At 42.2% G+C, this 24,343-nt stretch overlaps 1 protein-coding gene across 1 annotated transcript in view; it reads left to right on the forward strand.

The window, feature by feature from the left end:
* aatkb (apoptosis-associated tyrosine kinase b) overlaps positions 1-24,343 on the forward strand; it is a 54,675-nt gene that overhangs the window by 13,412 nt on the left and 16,920 nt on the right. Inside the window, exons 3-5 of the mRNA XM_060940244.1 lie at positions 16,217-16,296; positions 22,478-22,596; positions 22,783-22,870. Of these exons, the coding sequence (XP_060796227.1) occupies positions 16,217-16,296; positions 22,478-22,596; positions 22,783-22,870 (287 nt within the window). The remainder of the gene's footprint in view (positions 1-16,216; positions 16,297-22,477; positions 22,597-22,782; positions 22,871-24,343) is intronic.

Consider the following 24,343-nt stretch of genomic DNA (forward strand, 5'->3'; position numbering starts at 1 on the left):
TGAAGGCCTACACTTCAAGTAAAAAAGTCAACTCAGAAAACATTAACTAAAAAGTGCAAACAGAGTAGCCTGGCAAGCCAGACTAAATGTGAATATTTAGTCTGGCCTCGATCCGTAGACATTTCCGAAGCGGGTAGGAGGAACAACCCGCTGTCTTTCAAACTGTCTCTGTGCGTATAGGCCAATGCTCTGACCAATCAGCGCAACAGTGACTGTGACGTAGTCAGAGCGACAGAAAGCAGTGCGGGAGACCTTGAAATAAATAATTTTTCAATATGCGTATTAATTAATAAACAGGTTCTAGATATTAAGAAGTTTGGAGATAATGACCACAAGTTTGGAGTCTGTACCACATACACTCATTTTTTTTCCAAGTGTTTTTCAAGGGTTTGCTTAAACTGTTTTTGAGAGTTTTTATTTAGTGGTGTTTGGTGAAATAATTTCCCTTAAATTTAAAATAACAGGAAAATAAGAAACAATCAAAAAGTTATGTTTCAAAGCTGTTTATTAATTCTTCGTACTGCACAAACTAGCCCCATCCTTTTGGCTACGAGCGGAGCCAGCTGGTAGATCAGACTTTTGCCATAGCCGGTCGGCAAAACAGCGAAAACGTCCTTCTTGAAAAGGAATGAGCGGAGAGCCTCTTCCTGCTCATGTTTCAACGAAAACTCCAAGTCTAATTCTTCTAAAACTGATTCCAAAGCGGAGTCAAACGCGCGCTGTTCACTAGCGGTAGCCATCTTTCCTGTTGTGCTTTCGCCAGCGTCGCGCAGCTTTGTCGTCACTCCTGCAAAAGCCCGCCCAAAGAATCCAAACAAAAACCTTGCGTTGTGATTGGCGGGCACGATTTGATGCCCGGGGTGTTTTTGTTTATATGGTGCGAGGCTAGACCCATTCGCTAGGCAAAAATATTTTTGGCCGCTAGGCGGGTGGGTCTAGTTTACTAGGCTACAAACAGAGCATTGACTTAACATTTTCTCTTCTTTGTTCTTAAAATAAGAAGGTCCCAGCCTTAAAAAAATGAGGGCCTACTTTTCAAGAAAAAAAAGTCCACATTTTCAGAAAACAAGTGGCTTTTTGGGGGGGAAATGCAAACAGAACATTTTTCTTTGAACTTTTCTCTTTTAATTCTTCTTATTTTACTTTTCTTAATGAGAAAAATGGGCATGTGGCTGACCTGCCAGTAATTTAAATCTTGGTTGGAATGGAGTTAGTGCCATTCTCATGCAGATATGTAGGTGTTCATTGTTGAGCCTAGAACGGTACTTGGTTTTGACAATGTTCATAGTGGAAAAAGCTGACTCACAGCTGTAAGTCAATCCAAACATAGTCAAGGTGTGCAGTGCTCCTTTGGTTAGACCAGGGAACACACTCTCAGAAACAGTCTGTAACCAGAAAGTAGCAGGGTCAGTTGTCTCAAAATGCTCTCTTAGGCAGCTGGGCCATAGAAGGTTCACGCTGCACGCTGCATGCTGCACACTACACGCTACACGCGTGTAAAGAAAAGTGGACAAACGTAGCATGACTTGCTCTGGGCCATAGAACGGCGTTCACGTTGCACGCTGCACGCTGCACACTTCACGCGTGAAGCGTGAAATGAACATGCACACTTTTTTCTAGGCGTGAAGATGGAAATTCCAGTCAATGCATGCGGTCACCGCCGCGCCAGCCAATCAGAACGGGTCTAGGGAGATAACTCTATGCTTTCAGGGGAAAACTTCAGAAAAAATATAATTGAATGGTATAATTGAAAAATAGTTCTTCATCGGGATTGTCAAGCAGATTATAGAATGTTCGGTGAAATTCACCACGGGTTTCTCTCAGAAGGAAGTGTTCTCGGCTCCAAATTCTGTTCCTTTTTCTCTTCCTCTGTCTCAGTAAAAGCAGAATGAGGCAATCGTCGTCATCCGAAGAGTCCATATTGTTGGTTACTCGGTCAAAGTAGAACAGACGCAACACGTGAACATCCAAGCATGAAGTTTAATGGCCCAGGGTCCGGTTCTTCACGTGAACGTGTAGCGTGTAGCGTGCAGCATGCAGCGTGCAGCGTGAACCTTCTATGGCCCAGCTGCCTTAATGCAGCATTTCCTTGCAGATCAATGAGCAGATCAATGTCTCAGCAACGGCGTTTAAGCACTCCTTCACAACTGTCCCATCACTAAATGTTTTTTTATGTTGCCCCAAAATCCACGCTACTTTTAAGGAACATTCGTTTGCACGTTGCTGGGCTGTAAATGTATGTGTGATGAGTCGGGTAGACCTGTCATACTGTGCTTGCAGTTGGGTTATTTTGCGGCCCTCAGCTCGGACTTCAGGGGATAACTTTGCTCAAAAGAGCTGTGCTTCGTTTCGTGGTGGCGCTTCACATTGCCGCTTTTAATTAATGCCACGTTTTCGGAGCATATGAGGCACACTGGTTTTGAACTGCTCGCCGGAAGAATGAACATATATTTCTCCGTCCATTCATCTTTAAAACAATGATTTTTCTTGTCTACTTTCCGCCGCCTTTTGGAGCAAGCCATGTTGTCTTGGTCGGTTGTCTCTGAACTTAACTCTCTTCCTCTCTGCTTGTTGCTCTGCTGTGGTGACCTAGTTTATGCGATTTCTGCCGAGCTACTTTGTGCATGTATACCCTATCGAGCTAGTTGTCGAGCTACTTCTGGAAGTGACGAGTGACGAGACCACAAGCGGGAAACACAACAGCCTCGGTCGGCATGACAACAGTAGTAGCGAGCAGCAGAAGAGGTCAGGAAGAACAAACGGAGAAGAGAAAATGGCAATGTAGAGCTCTCTGAAGTGTGGGTGGAGCACAGAGGACGGCAGGACAAAGCTTCTGGTACTAATAGGCTTTTTATTGTCAGACTTTTCAGTTTAACAGCCTACTTTTATTCTTGAGAGAAAAACACACACACACACACACACACACACACACACACACACACGCGCGCGCGCTGTGTTCTAGTCCCGGGATGAGCTCTCCCCTCTGCTCTCCCTCTGCCTCCTTAAATAGGGCGTGGTTACTGGGAAGACACACAAACACAGGTTAATTACCGTCAGGTGTAGTTATTCTGCCACTCACCTTCCCTGGCTCCGCCCTCCTGTCACAGACCGGCGCTTGACCACGCCCCCACTGCTACAGGCAAGCAGAAACGTGCACTTCTGGAGCAATGAGGAGACAGAGTTCATGCTCATTCAGCTTAAGGAGTTGAATATATTAAAATTCATGGACGGGAGAAAAACGCGCAATGGAGAACACGGAACTGATAACTTTGTTTACACTCTTGAATAGCTCTTCTTCATGACGACAACCGGAAGTGTACCAACACGATGGGGCGTGTAGCGCCACCTGTGGCTCGGGTGCACAATGCACCTCACACAATAGCCCGATTTCAGTTGTGTGCATGTAGGATTGGATTTCTCTGGCACCCTGCTGGGACCTTCAGCTCGATTACCGACAGCAGCTCGATTTGGATGTGCATGTAAACGTAGTCAGTGAAGCTGTTGTTGTATTAACTGGAGTAGCAGTGCCCGCTGTCAATAGCCACAACCATCCAAAATAATGCTCCATGAAAATTACTTAATCTCTTGAATTTACCATTGGTCACAGGTCCGGACAGAACCATCACTGGGTCCGGATCCGGACCGAGGTCGGCCATTTGGTGATGCCTGTACTAGATCCTTACAGTAAACTTGCGCTAAACTTTTGTATGCTTTCATCTGCTTCCCAGTGACGAAGCTAGTAGTTAACACCAGGTAATTCACACTTGGCCACATCTATACATCGTCTTCATACTCTACAACATTGCTGTACGGTACAGATCCACACCTGAACATTCTTTTATCTTTTCCCTGTATCTGACCTTGTCACTATTACTCAATGTGTGATATATTTGCGAAAAATTACAGTTCGCCAATGTACTCTCCTCAGTCAGCATGGATGCTATCCTGCAAAGATGGCGGACACAACAAAATCGGAGAGCATCATGGGAGACCTGTGACGTAAGTGCAAATGGTCTATAGGCCATGTCTGACGAGACTGAGTGGAATAACTGTTTTATTCTATCCACATTCACTGGATTTCAAGAAACAGAGCATTGTTATTCTTATTTTTTGCAAATTCAGTAAATAAAAACTTTATACAAAACGTCCGACAAAATCATTTCCGCTTAGAATGTAAACAAACTGGCGAAATGACAGGAGCAATTTGTGAAAAAGGCAATAATAATTATCATTGAAAAATAAAAAAAGATGTGTTCTTCCCATCAAATACTTTCATTCCATATTTTGTTGCTTTTTTTTGTATTTTTGGGGTTTTGTTTTTGAGTAGTTTTTATTTTGTACATGATCTGCCATTTTCTTCTTCTTCTTCTTCTTTAGGGTTTTTTGGTGGTTGGCAAACCAACTTAAAGGTCCATTACCACCACCGACTGGGCTGGAGTGTAGAACAGGAGATATGGGGGGGGCACTATATTCTTTTAGTGATTTCTGTTTCTTTTAAATACTTGATAACAAAGTGATATCTTTGACTTGATGTGTGCTGCCATTTTGTTTTTCTCGACTCACGGTATATGAGCTGATAGCCTAGTAGCAGTGTAGCCAATCAGAGTGCACGATTGCTCATATCCAGTGAATGTGGATAGAATAAACAGATATATACAGTACTTCTAACTCAAGGCTGATTTATGAAGACGGCATCCTCTTATTCCTAAAAACGTCTTCATTGACAGAACAAGTAAGGGTCATTCACTGTGTCACTATTACCTCAGCCAAAGTGTTCATACTTTTGGCATAAATAGATCAGTATATCTTCAGTCAGGCTTTTGGATTCCAGAGCAGCTCTTAAAGCAGATAGCAGAAGAAAAGCATGAGAGAGCTGCATCTGAATGGAACTTGTGTTTATGGCTCCCACACTCAAGCACATCTATACTGTAGTCCCTCTCTACTCATAATTTTACTCTCACTCTCTCTCTCTCTCTCTCTCTCAAATTCTTTCCAATAAAACATCTGTCTATTGCATAATGCCACTCCTACAGGCCTACATAAATTCTCCTTGGAATCTTTGGCATTCAAAAGAGCATTTGTCAAAATCAGTTCCATACAAAATATCCATCGAGTTTTTATTTCTTCCTCTCAATGGTGTGATCAGTATCGGAGAGATCGCATGAGAGTCCTAGAATATCATGTAAGCGGAAAAGTCATAGGCCATATGGCTAAAGTGTATCTTAAGGTTAAGGGTGCCGAATTGACATTTTGCCTTGTCATTTCTGTTCTTGTACAGTAGATGTAACAGATCATCACAGGAATCGAATGTTCACTTTCATGGTTTTATATCATAGTTAGAGACAAAAGTATTTTATAGACAGAAAATAATTAAATTATGCATTATTTTTAACAAGAAGTCTGGATAACTGCCATCAGAAAAAGCGGTCGTGAACATTTGGGTCTTCTGTCTACATTTTTTGCATGAGACTACACGTGACTGTGAACATCAGAAAAAAAAAGGCCTGATGGATTGAAGAACAGAAGTGGTTGATAGAAACAACCTTTTAAAATTAATTTTTTAAACCTTAAGGACCCGGTACCGGGTCCAGTAGAACACTACTATGATTGACTTCTGGTAAAAAGTAAAGACAAAAAACAAAAGAAAAACCTTTTGTTAAGTTCTATACTTACTAAAACTTTTGTAGTATCTATGTACTTTGTAGTTTGTTTTTGTTTTTTGTCCATTTGTAGTCAAGGACTTGCTGAATGAAAAAAGTGCCATCTCTGTGCATACTGTATGACCATCTCATCTCATCTCATCTCATTATCTCTAGCCGCTTTATCCTGTTCTACAGAGTCGCAGGCAAGCTGGAGCCTATCCCAGCTGACTACGGGCGAAAGGCGGGGTACACCCTGGACAAGTCGCCAGGTCATCACAGGGCTGACACATAGGCCAAGTTTACATTAGACCGTATCTGTCTCGTTTTCTTCGCGGATGCACTGTCCGTTTACATTAAAACGCCTGGAAACGCCGGGAAACGGGAATTCGCCAGGGTCCACGTATTCAATCTAGATCGTGTCTGATCCGGTGCTGTGTAAACAATGAGATACGCGGATACGCTGTGCTGAGCTCTAGCTGGCGTCGTTATTGGACAACGTCACTGTGACATCCACCTTCCTGATTTGCTGGCGTTGGTCATGTGACGTGACTGCTGAAAAACGGCGCGGACTTCCGCCTTGTATCACCTTTCATTAAAGAGTATAAAAGTATGAAAATACTGCAAATACTGATGCAAATACTGCCCATTGTGTAGTTATGATGGTCTTTAGGCTTGCCATCCTTCCACTTGCAAGTGGTAAGTGACTCGCGCACAGCGGCTCAGTCCCGAATCACTGCTCGTGCTCTTCACTCGCGCGCTCTGTGAGCTGCGCAGGGCCGGAGTGCGCACCCTCCAGAGGGCACTCGCTGTTCAGGGCGGAGTGATTTGGAGCGCAGCCGCTGAGGAGGAAGCAATGAGCCGCACTGACACATTTCAACTTAAGTGCCGAATTAGTCATGTGATTAGCGTATCCGTGTATTGGCATTGCTGTGTGCACACGAATCGTGTATTGGCGTTGCTGTGTGCACGCTAATCGTTTTTAAAAATGTTAATCTGATGATCCGCTGATACGGTCTAATGTAAACCCCACCATAGACACAGACAACCATTCACATTCACACCTACGGTCAATTTAGAGTCACCAGTTAACCTAACCTGCATGTCTTTGGACTGTGGGGGAAACCAGAGCACCCAGAGGAAACCTACACGGACAACATGCAAACTCCACACAGAAAGGCCCTCACCGGCCACGGGGCTCGAACCCGGACCTTCGTGCTGTGAGGCGACAATGCTAACCACTACACCACTGTGCCACCCGCATATGACCATTTCCAAATATTTTCCAAAATGCAATAAAAGCAAAAATATGAATGTTTATTCACGTGAACCTTTATTTAATGAATAAAAGTACAAAGAAAAGATTTTCAATAGTTTTACTGACCAACTTACTTGTATTTTGTAAATACAAATTAAGTTAGAATTTGATGCCCGCAACACACTCAAAAAAAGGTTGGGACGGATTTGTGTTACATCACCTTTCCTTTTACTAACACTTCTTAATCATATGGGATGTGAGGATACTAATTGTTGCAGTTGTGCAATTGGAATTTTTATCCATTCTTGCCTGATACAAGACTTCAGCTGCTCAACAGTCCATGGTCGCCGTTGTCTGATTTTTCTCTTCATGAGCCACCATACATTCTCAATAGGAAACAGATCTGGACTGGCAGCAGGTCAGTCAAGCATATGCACTCTGTGTCTATGAAGCCATGCTGTTGTAGCCCGTGCAGAATGACACCTGGCATTGTCCTGCTGAAATAAGCATGGACTTCCCGGGAAGAGACGTTGCCTTGATGAATATGTCTCTCTAAAATCCCAATATTTGCCTCTGCATCAATGGTACCTTCACACACAAACACACATCTCACCCATGCTGTGGGCACTGATGCACCCCATACCATCACAGATGCTGGCTTTTGCACCTTTCTCTGATAACAGGATAGTCGTGTTCACCTTTGGCACTGAGAATTTGACGTCCGGTTTTCCTGAAAACAAGCTGAAACGTGGACTCATCTGACCACAGCACATGTTTCCATTGTCTTTCAGTCCATCTGAGATGAGTTTGGGCCCAAAAAAATTGGCGGTGTTTGTGCATAGAATTGATGAATGGCTTCCTCTTTGTGTAATACAGTTTCAGGTTGCATTTCTGGATGCAGCAGCAGACCATGTTAAGTGACCACAGTTTTCCAAAGTACTTCCAAGCCTATGTGGCTATATTTGTCACATTAGCATGACAGTTTCTCAGGCAGTGCCGCCTGAGGGCTCAAAGGTCACGCACATTCAACAGTGGTTTCCGACCTTGCCCTTTGCGCATTGAGATGTCTCTGAATTCCCTGAATCTTTTCACAATATTATGTACTGTTGATTTTGAAAGACCTAAAATCTTGCACTGAGAAATGTTCTTCTTGAATTGACTAACAATTCCGTCAAAGGAGTGATTTATGACCCATCCTTTCTTGCAAAGACTGAGCCTTTGGTAAATGCTCCTTTGATACCCAGTCATGTTACCAATTAACCTGCTTATTGTGGAATCTTCCAGAATGGTGTTACTTGAATATCCTAGAAACTTTTCAGTCTTATTTAGCCTCTGTTCCAACTTTTTTTTAGAGTATGTTGCAGGCATCAAATTCTAACTTCATTTTTATTTACAATATACAATTAAGTTGGCCAGTAAAACTATCGGGGCGGCACGGTGGTGTAATAGTTAGCACTGTTGCCTCACAGCAAGAAGGTTCTAGGTTCGAGCCCAGTGGCCAACGGGGGCCTTTCTGTGTGGAGTTTGCATGTTATCCCCGTGTCTGCGTGGATTTCCTCCGGGTGCTCCAGTTTACCCCAGAGACATGCAGGTTAGGTTAACTGGTGGCTCTAAATTGACCGTAGGTGTGAATGTGAGTGTGAATGGTTGTTTGTCTCTGTGTGTCAGCCCTGTGATGACCTGGCGATTTGTCCAGGGTGTACCCCGCCTTTCGCCCATAGTCAGCTGGGATAGGCTCCAGCTTGCCCACATAAGCAGTTACGGATAATGGATGGATGGATGGATTTTCTGGAAATGGGGTTAGTAAAATAAACTTTAAGTGAGTATTTAAAAAAAATGTAAATTTCTCCTTTAGTTTATCCCAGTTTACTTATGCATATTAACAGTCACTACGTTACTAACACTAGAAATATATTTTCTGAGATCTTACATATCAATATAGACCATGATTACGTATATTGACTTGATAATTGTGGAACTACTTTTGATTAAGTTTAGGTATGTCTGTCTAGGCGAGCCACACCTCCGAGCTCCCTAGGCATTCAGAGGTTAAATGATGACCTTAGCATCGATCTCATAATATTCACATAAGAATACTTGAATGAAGTATGCAATGCATATAAAGTGTATTTGGATAGTAATAGCTCCTTCGGCAAATTGTTTCCTGCGAGCTCCCAAGACATATTTTTACAGATGATATCTCGAACATATAAAATACGTGGTTGTTTTATGAGCATTGCTGGAACGTTGATGCTATGTGAGCAGTGGTCATGATGATGTCACTCTTTTTGAGTCTGCAGAAATGGACTCATTTATGACCTGACACCTTATATACACTTTTGTATGAATAAGGCAAGATTAGTTTCATTAATTTACCCTGATGGAGCCACGGAATATTGTTTATTCCTGATCGCTCCTGAAAAAGAGAAACAGAAGTGTGTGTGTGTGTGTGTGTGTGGGTGTGTGTTTCACACCCTAGTGTCTGGAAAATTATTCGATTAAGAACACACCCTAACACAGCTGTATGCTTTAGGGAACACGGTGCACACACAGGCACACACACTGGCTTTATGTGTAGACTCTATGGTACCAAAATAACACTCCCATATTATGTGAAACACAGATGGTGCAGCTTTATATTTGTTGATATAGGATGGTGTTCACACATCACATGCAGGTATTGTATGTGCTTTCCAACACACCATACACACAGCATCAGCGTGTGATTGTGTTTGTTATCATGTCTTGGTGGAACCAAATGTCCCCACAAGGATAGGAATATTTGATAGTTTTTGCCTTGGATGGACATCTGACAAAGGTTTTCTTCTTCTTCTTCTTCTTCTTATTATTATTATTTTAATGAAACTGCAGCTTTTAGCTTTTTGGTTAATGGCGGTTGGGATATGTTTAGGTGCAGGCATAGCATTAATTCGCTGGTTTAATAATTATACAAATGGTAGGTCCTCATAAGGATCATAAAACAAACTTGTGTGTGTTAGTGTGGTTAGACTTGTCTGATTTATTGACTCTTTTCAACAGTGTAGTAGAGGTTAAACCATTTAATGGCCATCCATATACACATAAAGCGTCAGACTACCTCTTTTGTGGTTGCACACACTCACATGCTCGCTCCAAGCACAATGGTCCTTTGAGCAATGCATTAATATTAATAACACATGCTGTTGTGTAATGCTTATCTTTTTTTTTTGTTCTCTTTTTTTAAATAGACCCGTGTGTCATGACATAGCATATGGGTGTGAACTCCTCTAAATCAACACGGGACGTTTTTTGGTCACATGGTTTAAAAACACTTGGGGATAGAGATAGAAGATAAAACAGAATAATGTTATCTGATGGCATGGAGTCTTTAAAAAAAAGTCCAAACTACTGAGAATAATTTATGAATTGACATTATAGCAGCAATTGTTTCAACGTGACTATTTTTTTAGACCTGTGTTTACCCCAAATACCTTATAGAACATATTTTATAGACATAGATATTTAATGTTGTAAATAAATTACATATCTAGTCTGATCTTATAGAATAATCATGATTTATCATCACTGTGCTTCATGGTTGCCAGGTCTGCAGCCAGATAGCCATTCACACACATCTCTGTATTTATCTTAAATACAGTACTTATTTTACCAAGGTTCTAAATGGTGTTGAGAATTCTGGTAAGCAAAATCATAAAAGATGAAAAATCTGTTTTTGGCCATAATATGTTTTGGTGACTCTGACTCCCACCTCCGGGAGAGCTTTTCCCAGCTTCCGAGGGAGGCGGGGGACATTGAGTCTGAGTGGACCATGTTCTCTACCTCCATTGTGGACGCAGCTGTTCGGAGCTGTGGCCGCAAGGTCTCCGGTGCCTGTCGTGGCGGCAATCCCCGAACCCGGTGGTGGACACCAGAAGTAAGGGATGCCGTCAAGCTGAAGAAGGAGTCCTATCGGGCCATGTTAACCTCCAGGACTCCCGAGGCAGCTGACGGGTATCGGCAGGCCAGGCGTGCTGCAGCTCGGGCAGTTGCGGAGGCAAAAACTCGGAACTGGGAGGAGTTCGGGGAGGCCATGGAGAAGGACTATCGGTCGGCCTCGAAGAAATTCTGGCAAACCGTCCGGCGCCTCAGGAGGGGGAAGCAGTACTCTGCCAACACTGTTTACAGTGCGGGTGGGGAGCTGTTGACCTCGACTGGGGACATTGTCGGGCGGTGGAAGGAATACTTTGAGGATCTCCTCAATCCCACCGTCATGTCTTCCACTGAGGAGAATGAGGCTGATGACTCAGAGGTGGACTCGTCCATTACCCAAGCCGAAGTCACTGAGGTGGTTTGCAAGCTCCTCGGTGGCAAGGCACCGGGGGTGGATGAGATCCGCCCTGAGTATCTCAAGTCTCTGGATGTTGTGGGGCTGTCTTGGTTGACACGCCTCTGCAACATCGCGTGGCGGTCAGGGACAGTGCCTCTGGAGTGGCAGACTGGGGTGGTGGTCCCTCTTTTTAAGAAAGGGGACCGGAGAGTGTGCCCCAATTATAGGGGAATCACACTTCTCAGCCTCCCAGGGAAGGTTTACTCCAGGGTACTGGAGAGGAGAATTCGACCAATAGTCGAACCTCGGATCCAGGAGGAACAATGCGGTTTTCGTCCTGGTCGCGGAACACTGGACCAGCTCTATACCCTTCATAGGGTGCTCGAGGGTTCATGGGAGTTTGCCCAACCAGTCCACATGTGCTTTGTGGATCTGGAGAAGGCATTCGACCGTGTCCCCCGTAGTATTCTGTGGGGGGTGCTTCGGGAGTATGGGGTTCGGGGCTCTTTGCTAAGGGCTGTCCGGTCCCTGTACGAACGGAGCAGGAGTCTGGTTCGCATTGCCGGCAGTAAGTCAGACCTGTTCCCAGTGCATGTTGGACTCCGGCAGGGCTGCCCTTTGTCACCGGTTCTGTTCATAATTTTTATGGACAGAATTTCTAGGCGCAGCCAGGGGCCAGAAGGAATCCTGTTTGGGAACCACAGGATTTCATCTCTGCTTTTTGCGGATGATGTTGTCCTGTTGGCTTCTTCAAACCAGGACCTTCAGCATGCACTGGGGCGGTTTGCAGTCGAGTGTGAAGCGGCTGGGATGAGAATCAGCACCTCCAAGTCCGAGGCCATGGTTCTCGACCGGAAAAGGGTGGCTTGCCCTCTCCAGGTTGGTGGAGAAGTTCTGCCTCAAGTGGAGGAGTTTAAGCATCTCGGGATCTTGTTCACGAGTGAGGGAAGGATGGAGCGTGAGATCGACAGGCGGATCGGTGCAGCCTCCGCAGTGATGCGGTCGCTTTACCAGTCCGTTGTGGTGAAGAAGGAGCTGAGCCAAAAGACGAAGCTCTCAATTTACCGGTCGATCTACGTTCCGACTCTCACCTATGGTCATGAGCTTTGGGTAATGACCGAAAGGACAAGATCGCGGATACAAGCGGCCGAAATGAGTTTCCTTCGCAGGGTGGCTGGGCGCTCCCTTAGAGATAGGGTGAGAAGCACAGTCACTCGGGAGGAGCTCGGAGTAGAGCCGCTGCTGCTCCACATCGAGAGGAATCAGCTGAGGTGGCTCGGGCATCTTTTTCGGATGCCTCCTGGACGCCTCCCTGGGGAGGTGTTCCAGGCATGTCCCCCCGGGAGGAGGCCCCGGGGAAGACCCAGGACACGCTGGAGGGACTATGTCTCTCGGCTGGCCTGGGAACGCCTCGGTGTTCTTCCCGAGGAGCTGGCCGAGGTGTCTGGGGAAAGGGAAGTTTGGGCTTCCCTGCTTAGACTGCTGCCTCCGCGACCCGGTCCCGGATAAAGCGGAAGAAGACGAGACGAGACGAGACGAGACTCTGCTTTCAGCTCATCCGGCCAACAGGCGATGAGTTTATGCCATCATGTGTTGTCTGCTGTCCCTCTGGCGTTGTCGACTTTTCACAAAAATTGCTTTTTCTCTCTCAATTCTTCACCGATTTTTATTCTTTTTGGCAGGAAGGTAGGTCTGCCTGGGGTGCATATGGTATCTACCCAAATTTGCATATTTGCAATTAATAATGAAGATATGGAGTAATTAAGCCCTAACAAGCAGTTTCCACACAAATCGCTTCTTCTCCTTCAAGTCTTCACTGATTTTGATTCTTACTGGCATGAAGATAGGGGTACCGTACCTAGGGTGCATATAACTTCTACCCAGATTTGCTTCATTCCAATTATTAATTAAGTTATGGACTAATTAAGCCTTAATGAGAAGTTCAAAACAAAAATCGCTTCTTCTCAATCAATTTCTTGCCATTTTGGATTCTTTCTGGCAAATAGGTCAGTATTCCTAGGGTGTATATAGCTTCTATATATACCTTGTATATAGTGTATATAGCTTGCAACATTTATTGTGCAAGGTGGCCCACTTTAGATCGTTTCATGCTGTAGCAAAATTGGCATAAACCTAATCAATTCAGCTTGTAATCAGATACCAGCTTTCGAAATGTCTGATGCATCTTGTGTGCATTTTTAACTTGTGCTTGAGATGTGAAAGAGAAGCATAGTTCAGGAACATCTGTAGTTTTCAGAGTTATATATACTGTACATAGTACAAAAAGTCCAACTTTCAGCATGTGAAGGCTGCCATACTCATGTGCTTATAAATGTAGATGCTAGAGCAGGGGTTCTCAACCTTTTCTACTTTAAGGTCCACCTAGTCATACTTGCAACGAGTCGGGGCCCATTAAAAATATTCCCAATTATTTTGGCTCATTTGTTCTATTAGAATCTAATAATCTACTGTAAAGTGCATTAATGGGATGCAACATCACTCCCTGTTACAGATGGGAGCCCAGGAATTAAATAAATGCAATAAAAACAAACTGTTATTAATTGTAGGTATTGTATGTAAAACTGTATGGATGAGCCAGAAGCCAAACCATGCATGCAGGGCATTCTCAGTCAAAAGGGATTAATGATCCAAAAGTGGAGTCTGGTCCATTAACACAAGAACTTATTGCCATGTTTGTGTTCAGCAAACAAGCAAGTTATTAAAACCAAGAAGTACACTCAAAAGAAGTGGATATAGAAACCACTCAATGGGATAGATCCTAACATATTAACAAAGAAGGATTTTTCCTATGAGTTGGAAAATTATCCATCCATTGAGTTCCCCGAGATCTCAAACTACCTGGTGCTGCAGACGTCATTCTACATGGACACACGGATGAAAACCTGGAAGAGCATGGAGGCGTACAACTTTTTATATATGGCTGGGTTAAAGATCTGGGGATCAGGACACTACAAAATAAATCCCGTGTTGTTTATGCCTGGGTAAGTAGGAATTTTGGGGGCTTTTTGTACGCATCTTTGTGATGGTTGCTCGGGCGCTACAAGTTTTAGTATCAGGTGTAAACAAACCACAGTCGCTCGATTCTCAATCCTCCCTGCTCTTCTCTTCCGGGTAAATCATTCACATTAATCCACAGAACCCCCTTTAAAGACCTGGGTATTACAGGTATCATATATGCATTAGATTACAATATGGCGACCACGATCAAACAGTAAACAAAAACACATGAGGACTTAAGCGTCTCCTGAGCTTCAAAACATCACAAAATAACGGAAAATAGCAAGAAAAGTGATTTGCCAATCCAAACGAAATAAATTAGAGGAATTTACAAACCTTTCAAGAAGTGATCACTGCTAACTCGAGCGTTCTTCAACTGGGCTCCTTTCCATCACAGCAAAAGGTTCAAGAGCCACCTTTCTCGTCATCTTTTGGTAAAATCCTTTGCACTTTCACCTTTTTTTATCACTTCACAGGGAACCCGGAAGAAACTTTTATCAGTTTCGCGGTTTGCTTGATTCGAACGGCACAACACAATGCAAGCGTAGGGCATTTTAACGACTAGCAAGGTGCTCCGGTGATAGTAACGCTTTGTAAACAGTGAGCTTAGCTGACCACCACTTCATGTCTTGCATATCTAATGAGGCAGATGTGATGTCAGATGCAACCCAGAAATTGTACCCTATTAAAAATTAGCTTCATCTTGAAAAGAAATTTGCGGCAAACTAGATGGCGCTTCATGGCCCATTAATGGGCTGTGGCCCAATAGTTGAGAAACACTGTATTTGACCAACTCACAGAGACAAAACATAATACATTCAGGAAAAAAAAAATGAACAAACAGTAGCAGTTTAAATGGAGTCCAGTTCTTTAGAAAAAACCACAGAACCTGGCAACAATGCTAACTGTTTACAAAATTTCACCCACTGAAAATGTCATCATTATTTCCTGATTGTGGTTTAATAAAAGCCATATCTGTGATAAATAATTCTTCAGTAGCTATTTTTTAAACATCTTTTCTATGTTGTCACACGAACGCACACCATTCTGCCCTAGAGGCACTTCTTCATGCCCTCATCCAGACATGCCAGAGGAGACGAGGGCAACATTGCCCCGCCCTCATCAAGAATGCTGAAGCCATCTCAGCCTAATAGGTTTGAAAACAATACTCCGAGTGTCTCCCCTGCTCTCGAGGGTACCAAGCGGTGGCAGAGGCAGGACAAAGACCCTGATTCTCCCCAGAGAAAGAGGAATGACTGATGACTGCTCACTGGAACATGACATGGGCGTAAAATATGGATGTCACAAAGACGACACGTCACACTTTCACAAAGATCCATCTGTCTAGAGAAAGTGAGCGAGAGACAGAGATATTGTTATGTTACTAGTGCTAGAGCTGCTGAATTAGATGGTGCTGGTTGATTGGGCAGGATAAAGATGTGCATTGAGTCGACACAGCAGTAAGCCTTCAGTCGCAGTTCCATGAAGCTGAGCACATTTTCCACAAAACGCTGCACTGCCTATGCACGTCTTCACTTGGTTTAAATTAGAGTAGGTGAATGAGTGTAATAGTTATAGCAAAAACAGCAGTACGGTTTCTGAGCGGTTTCTGAATGGTTTTTGGGAGGGGGGGATTTCAGTTCTGGATGAAAGGACCGTCAGCATTTTGGAGCCATGGCATTTAACCAGCTCGACTTAACAGGGGGAACTTCTCACATCTACACTCTCTTCCGCTCTGTATTGTATAGCTCAAAAGTCTTAGAAATACACAGAATTGCTCGTTTGGGTCAAATTTTTGGAGGCTGATGGTGCTTTAAGGAAAGGGGTTTCTTTTAGCCTTCAACCAGGATTGTGCGCACCACTAGAGACAGAAATGTGGTAATTTCCAATCTAGAAAATTAAGTTCTTCCTCACATTTTTTACTGCTAACCAAGGTCGCCATTAAATATTTGCTAATATTCAAGGCTGTTTTTCTGTTTCTTACTGGATCTACAGTCCAACTCCTGAAGTCAACAGATGCATCACGCCATAGTTTGCTCTACATTAAAGAGATTGGGCATGGCTGGTTTGGCAAGGTAAGCTTTATTTACTGTTTATTACTTTAATTATCCTCCTGCTGTGCTGTAGGCATACGTTAACACAAATCAAATGTTTAGTGTCCTTCTGCTTTATGGCTGCACACTGATGGGAATCATGCTTTCTGACAGATACGACCATCCAGGGACAAACACGACCTTTGATGTTCATTTTGGGCTTTTAAAGACTTCTTTAAGGGCCTCTTAAAAACCTGTTGAAGCTTTATTTGTAACTGAAAATCTACGGTAGCACTTTATATGAAGGGTAGCTACACTGGATTTTTGTAACACATTTCTAAGCATTGCAATAAAGTACCTTGCCTTTACTTTACATGAAAGAAAGAAGAGTAAAGAAGTCTCAGTTATTACTACGGGTCATCTCTTTGAGATTGTTGTATATGTAATGAGTTTAATCTTAAGTCTTCATTAACCATACATTCATGAAGTATTGAGTATGGAAGTGTCAAGTTGTCATCTTTCTTTTTGATTGTTTTTCACCTAATTCACATGGGATCATGAAATTAAGTGACATTAAAAACTATTGTGAAACACCGTTTTATATATATAAACAATTATTCCATGAAATTGAGTCACACATGAGCTGATAGCCGATGAGGTGCGTAGCACTGAGTTGACTATAAGCCATGTATGACGAGATTGAGTGGAATAACTGTTTTATTCTATCCACATTCACTGGATTTTGAGAGACAGAGCATTTTTATTTTTATTTTTTGCAAATTCGATAAATAAAAACTTTATACAAAACGTCCGACAAAATCATTTCCGCTTAGAATGTAAAACCTGGCACGCACGGGCGATTTTCCGTCGCTTGGTCGCGCAACTTTTCGAAAAATTGCTTTGTGCAGATATTTGCGATGGCGATTTTTTGTCGCTTGCGACAGATCGCAGGTACCAAACATGTTTGATATTTTGGAACAACAAAATCACCAGTCACTGACTTGTTGCAGAGATAGCGCCATGTGTGCGTGCCTTTGTGATAAGGAAACGATCACCTCCAAAGGCTAAGCCAATCCCCGCCTGCGAAGTAGTCATGTGATTTCCATGTGCCCCTCCCCAAATCACCCACTGGTCACAGATAACGCACACACGAGAGGGGAAACTTGTGTCCAAAAATTGCAAGACACTTGCAACAGAAAATCGCCCATGTGCACCAGGCTTAAACAGACCAGTGAAATGACAAGCAATTTGTGAAAAATGCCATAATAATAATTCTTGAAAAATAAAAAAAGATACGTTTTTACCTTCAAATATTTATATTCCATATTTTGTTGCTTTTTTTGTATTTTTGGGGGGTTTTCTTTTTATTCTTCTTCTTTTGGGTTTTTTTGGCAGTTGGCAAACCAACTTAAAAGTGCATTACTACCACCGACTGGGTTGGAGTATGGAACAGGAGATTTTTTGGGGAAAAAAACAAAAAATATATCTTTTAGCTATTTTTGCTTCTATTAAATACGTGAAAACAATTTTTGGGGTTTTGTTTTCGAGTAGAGTTTTTATTTCATCCTCGGTTGGTTCAGCAACAGACTCCACCATTTTGTTTTTCTCTAGTCATGGTATATGAGCTGATAGCCTAGTAGTAGAGTAGCCAATCAGAGCATGCGATTGCTCATATCCAGTGAATGTGAATAGAATGGAGAAAAAAAACAACACCCCAACCCTATGGTGGCACTGTGGTGCAGTTGGTTAGCACTGTCACCTCACAGCAAGAAGGTTCTGGGTTTGAGCCCAGTGGCTGATGGGGGCCTTTCTGTGTGGAGTTTGTATGTTTTCCCCGTGTTTGGGTGCTCTGGTTTCCCCCACAATCCAAAGACATACGGTTAGGTTAACTGGCTACTCTAAATTGTCCGTGAGTGTGAATGATTGAGAGCAGAAAACCTCTATAATAATCCAGTAGAAGGCAACAGGAAACCACTACTGTAATTTTTCCCTAGAGACTTTGATGGCTGAAGCTGTCAGAGTGGCCATATATATATATATATACACACACACTGGCGCTTGAAAGTTTGTGAACCCTTTAGAATTCTCTATATTTCTGCATAAATATGACCTAAAACATCATCAGATTTTCACACAAGTCCTAAAAGTAGATAAAGAGAAACCAGTTAAACAAATGAGACAAAAATATTATACTTGGTTATTTATTTATTGAGGAAAATGATCCAATATTACATATCTGTGAGTGACAAAAGTATGTGAACCTCTAGGATTAGCAGTTAATTTGAAGGTGAAATTAGAGTCAGGTGTTTGCAATCAATGGGATGACAATCATGTGTGAGTGGGCACCCTGTTTTATTTAAAGAACAGGGATCTATCAAAGTCTGATCTTCACAATACATGCTTATGGAAGTGTATCATGGCATGAACAAAGGAGATTTCTGAGGACCACAGAAAAATCGTTCTTGATGCTCATCAGGCTGGAAAAGGTTACAAAACCATCTCTAAAGAGTTTGGACTCCACCAATCCACAGTCAGACAGATTGTGTACAAATGGAGGAAATTCAAGACCATTGTTACCCTCCACAGGAGTGGCCAACCAACAAAGATCACTCCAAGAGCAAGGCGTGTAATAGTCGGCAAGGTCACAAAGGACCCCAGGGTAACTTCTAAGCAACTGAAGGCCTCTCTCACATTGGCTAATGTTAATGTTCATGAGTCCACCATCAGGAGAACACTGAACAACAATGGTGTGCATGGCAGGGTTGCAAGGAGAAAGCCACTGCTCTCCAAAAAGAAGAGCGCTGCTCATTTGCAGTTTGCTAAAGATCACATGGACAAGCCAGAAGTCTATTGGAAAAATGTTTTGTGGATGGATGAGACCAAAATAGAACTTGTTGGTTTAAATGAGAAGCGTTGTGTTTGGAGAAAGGAAAACACTGCATTCCAGCATAAGAACCTTATCCCATCTGTGAAACATGGTGGTGGTCGTATCATGGTTTGGGCCTGTTTTGCTGCATCTGGGCCAGGACGGCTTGCCATCATTGATGGAACAATGAATTCTGAATTATACCAGCGAATTCTAAAAGAAAATGTCAGGACATTTGTCCATGAACTGAATCTCAAGAGAAGGTGGGTCATGCAGCAAGACAACGACCCTAAGCCCACAAATCGTTCTACCAAAGAATGGTTAAAGAAGAATAAAGTTAATGTTTTGGAATGGCCAAGTCAAAGTCCTGACCTTAATCCAATCGAAATGTTGTGGAAGGACCTGAAGCGAGCAGTTCATGTGAGGAAACCCACCAACATCCCAGAGTTGAAGCTGTTCTGTACGGAGGAATGGGCTAAAATTCCTCCAAGCCGGTGTGCAGGACTGATCAACAGTTACCGGAAACGTTTAGTTGCAGTTATTGCTGCACAAGGGGGTCACACCAGATACTGAAAGCAAAGGTTCACATACTTTTGCCACTCGCAGATATGTAATATTGGATCATTTTCCTCAATAAATAAATGACCAAGTATAATATTTTTGTCTCATTTGTTTACCTGGGTTCTCTTTATCTACTTTTAGGACTTGTGTGAAAATCTGATGCTGTTTTAGGTCATATTTATGCAGAAATATAGAAAATTCTAAAGGGTTCACAAACTTTCAAGCACCACTGTATATATATATATATATATATATATATATATATATATATATATATATATCAGGCCTAGAAATTAATATATTTTTTCACCAGCCAGCCAGACAAGTTACCTTCCAAAGTAACTCGCCAAACAGAAAATCAACTAGCCAAAATTTGTTCATGTATGAATTTTACTTCTGTCAAAAAAACACAAAAGAGAGCAGTTACCATTGTTCATGACTAATGTGCATTTATTTCAAGACCCGAGTATTTTGATACTGTTGTTAAATACATAAATGAGAACAACACAGAGCACCATAATATAATATCAACAAATAATAATATATTGGAAAACTTGGCAACTTGGTGTATGAGTATTGAAAACAAATATACTTACTATCATGACTATAGCACCCAAAATATTTCCAACATGCTTTCTGTATTTAACCATTTACTGTATGAGAGAGAAAGCATTAGAAGCTCATAGTGAGTAAGAATCAACTTTAAAAAAATTAATTATTCCATAAAAATCGTATCGCAGCCAAGGCCTACCCTGCTCCCACGTTTGCTTATACAGTAAGTCCTTTGTCGTTTCTCCTTCTTGTATGCTTTATCGGCGGCCTTTTTCTCCTCTTCAGACCGAGGTCGCTTTGTCCCCGTCTCTGGCGGTTTCTGTACACCTTTCAGAAAATTCCACATCGCAACGTAGCTTTGGCAGATGTAGATGCAAACAACAACAAAAACACGTGTTTAAATGGGCGATAATGTGGCCACATCTATTGAATTTGATAACGTGATTACCTGATATTCAACGAGATGCATTATATGCATGCGCAGTAGTGAAAAAACTGAAAGCCTGACTCGTACACGATATGATTCGGAATTCTTCGGTATTTTCTGTCCTGCCGGTAAACACATCGATTAACACAGATACAGCACACGCTTAATATGTGGCGGCTTTAGTTGACGGTGTGTCTGAATCTTCGCTTCATATATATTTTTTATTTTCAACTAGCCAGACAGGCTGGCTAGTGACAGGAATTACCCGCCAAATGACAAATTAAGTCGCCTCGGGCTACCAGACCACCGCAAATTTCGAGCCATATATATATATATATATATGATTTTCTGTTTGGCTAGTTACTTTGGAAGGTAACTTGGCTGGCTGGCTGGTGAAAAAATATATTAATTTCTAGGCCTGATATATATATATATATATATATATATATATATATATATATATATATATATATACACAAACTTTCAAGCACCACTGTGTATATATATATATATATATATATATATATATATATATATATATATATATATATTCGCAGTGGTCCGGTCGCCCGAGGTGACTTAATTTGTCACGACTTAATTTGGTAATCATGTTATCAATATACGATTTATATATATATATATATATATATATATATATATATATATATATATATATATATAAAATGAAGCACATGTACAGGGTTAAAAGGCACGACCCATATGGGCTAGCTTTGGACCAAAGTTGCTGGTGGAAAAACAAGTCCGTGGTTGACCATTATTTTGGGTAGGGTTTAGCCCATGGTTTCCAAGAACTCATTTTAAAGCCAATAATCAGAAAGTGTAGGTGCAGACGTTACAATATACAGAACAACTACTGTTGTAAGATATATTGCAAAGTTTAGAAGAGGGAAAGGGGGATTATGGAGTGGATAATGTCTGTATCAGGCAATGATATAAAAACATATTTTAGGTACTGCAACCCGAAATTACTGTGCATCACTGTGACATACAGTAGTTTCCTACTCAAAGGCAGTGAAAACAAAGAAAAATGCCACAAGATTTTGGGCTAGGTTCAGGTTTTTTCTTTTGTGTGGTTTTTGACGTGTAGCTAGGTTGGACATTTTGCTCGGACTTGGCAATCATGACTACGTATGCAAAAAAAAAAAGGTATCAATAATGTTCTCTTCTCTCTTTCATATAAACAAAAAGTCACACTTTGGATAAACTCTCCAGCCTTGTTATCATCAAAAAGATTTATGCAGTGCTTATTAAAGTGTCACAAAAAACTCATGTAAGCACCCTTTGTTTAAATTATTACCAAATCTACTTCTGATGGGAAAAATTGGAATAATAGTCTTGTCTAAACAGTATGTCGAATGATTTCATTCTCATACTCTCTCTTTCTCTGTTTCTGTCTTTCTGTACACACACATGCATATACATTTACACTCCCTCAATTTGTTCCATTGACTGGGTATGTCCATGTACGTGTGTGTGTCCTTGTCTTGTCTGCATGAACGTTCATGTCCTACGTCTTGTGTATATGTGTATGTTTGTACTTTCACACATCCTGCTTTTTCCACCCTTATTAAGGTAATTTGCAAAAGCATTATTTATTTATTTATTTAAAAAAAAAAAAGATCTATTTTCTGTTTTCCCCTTTGTTCATACAAATGTGTCTGCGCTTTATGTCTGTACGCATGTGTTTGTGTTCTCTGTTTGTATCTGTTGTTATATGTGTTGTCTGTTTCTTGTGTGTGGGCATCTTTGTGTGTGTGTCTATGTTGTGTGCGTGTGTGTGCACTGTGTGTCCACAGGTATTGTTGGGCGAGGTGACCTCTGGCCTCAGCAGTACTCAGGTGGTGGTGAAGGAGCTCAAGACGAGTGCCAGTATTCAGGACCAGATGCATTTCTTGGAGGAAGCACAGCCTTACAGGTGAACATCAAACAAACATTCTGCATTGCATTCCTTACCTTTACCTTTTATTTGTTCGGAAATGTGCCTTGAAATCACTTTTGTGCAAGAACAGATTTGTAAATATTACAATATCCCACTGCTGTTCCCTTTCGTTGTGTTTAAATAGTGTACTCACTCTGTGACTTATGTTTTCTCATGTCTCAGATCTCTGCAGCATCCTGCTCTCGTTCAGTGTTTGGCTCAATGCACGGAGGTCACGCCCTACCTGCTGATCATGGAGTTCTGTCCTTTGGTGGGTATTTAAGATCCAGCGGTCAGTAAAAAAGTCCTTGGAAAACAAAACTACAGCCAGCCAGCCAGCCAGCCAGCTAGTTTATCAAAGTAAAGCTGGAATGCTTTTTTTTATTTTTAATTATTATTGTTTTGTTTTTTTTAAATAAATTGTTACTTACTCTAACCTTAGTTTTGCAATGTACATTTGCTAGAAGCCAGGAAAAGCAAGAAACAAGCAGGAAGAAGTGTAGGTATGAAGAAAGAAAAATAATGACAAATGGAAAACAATATGTTTATAAAAAATTCATGCACATAGTTTTAAACAAACAAACAAACAAACAAACAAACAGACAGACACATGACCAGTAGCCTGGGCCCGCCCATCCTAAGCGTGACGCAACACGAGGGCCTGTTGCGAGCTTAGTCTGGCCAGGCAAGCTATCTACAGCTCTTCCAAGCTCCCGAAAAATCGGGAACCAATCAACTTTGAGCATCTCCAACGGCCCTGGGTAGAGGCGTGTTCAAGGCACTGACGTAGTAGAACTGCGACCGGAAGCCAAAGATTGTTTACAGAATCTATGCCGGAAGCGCTTCATTCACGCTTCCGCATCTATTACGCATAGATGCTGTACTGAAAGCATTCAACAGGAAGTTCTCATTGAAAACGGAGCAAAGAGCAGCCCTGGAGGTATTTATTGAAAGGAAGGACGTTTTCGCCTTGCTCCCGACCGGCTTCGGTAAGAGTTTAATCTACCAGTTAGCCCCGTCGCGTCACATACGTCAGAGGAAAGAGTGATGTGATTGGTTTAAGCTTCGTCACAGCCTTTTCTGGCTTCGACCAGTAGCAAACTGAGGCATTTCAGGGAGGCGGGTCAACCACGGGCTCTGGGAAACGGTTTGGCTTAATATCTTGGCCAGACCAATAGCTCGTAGAGCTTTGTCGCATTAGCCAGACTACATGATCAGGATAAAGAAACAGAAACAAGATAGATAGATAGATAGATAGATAGATAGATCAGAATAAAATGAACAAACAAATAAATAAGCCATGACTCTGAACAGGTTACTAGATGAATGAATTTTCTCAATACATCATACATTAGTACAATGTTTATATAATGTCTCATCTCATCTCATTATCTCTAGCCGCTTTATCCTTCTACAGGGTCGCAGGCAAGCTGGAGCCTATCCCAGCTGACTACGGGCGAAAGGCGGGGTACACCCTGGACAAGTCGCCAGGTCATCACAGGGCCGACACATAGACACAGACAACCATTCACACTCACATTCACACCTACGGTCAATTTAGAGTCACCAGTTAACCTAACCTGCATGTCTTTGGACTGTGGGGGAAACCGGAGCACCCGGAGGAAACCCACGCGGACACGGGGAGAACATGCAAACTCCGCACGGAAAGGCCCTCGCCGGCCCCGGGGCTCGAACCCAGGACCTTCTTGCTGTGAGGCGACAGCGCTAACCACTACACCACCGT

The sequence above is a fragment of the Neoarius graeffei genome, chromosome 14 (assembly GCF_027579695.1).
Source record: "Neoarius graeffei isolate fNeoGra1 chromosome 14, fNeoGra1.pri, whole genome shotgun sequence".
In the NCBI taxonomy this organism is placed as follows: domain Eukaryota; kingdom Metazoa; phylum Chordata; class Actinopteri; order Siluriformes; family Ariidae; genus Neoarius; species Neoarius graeffei.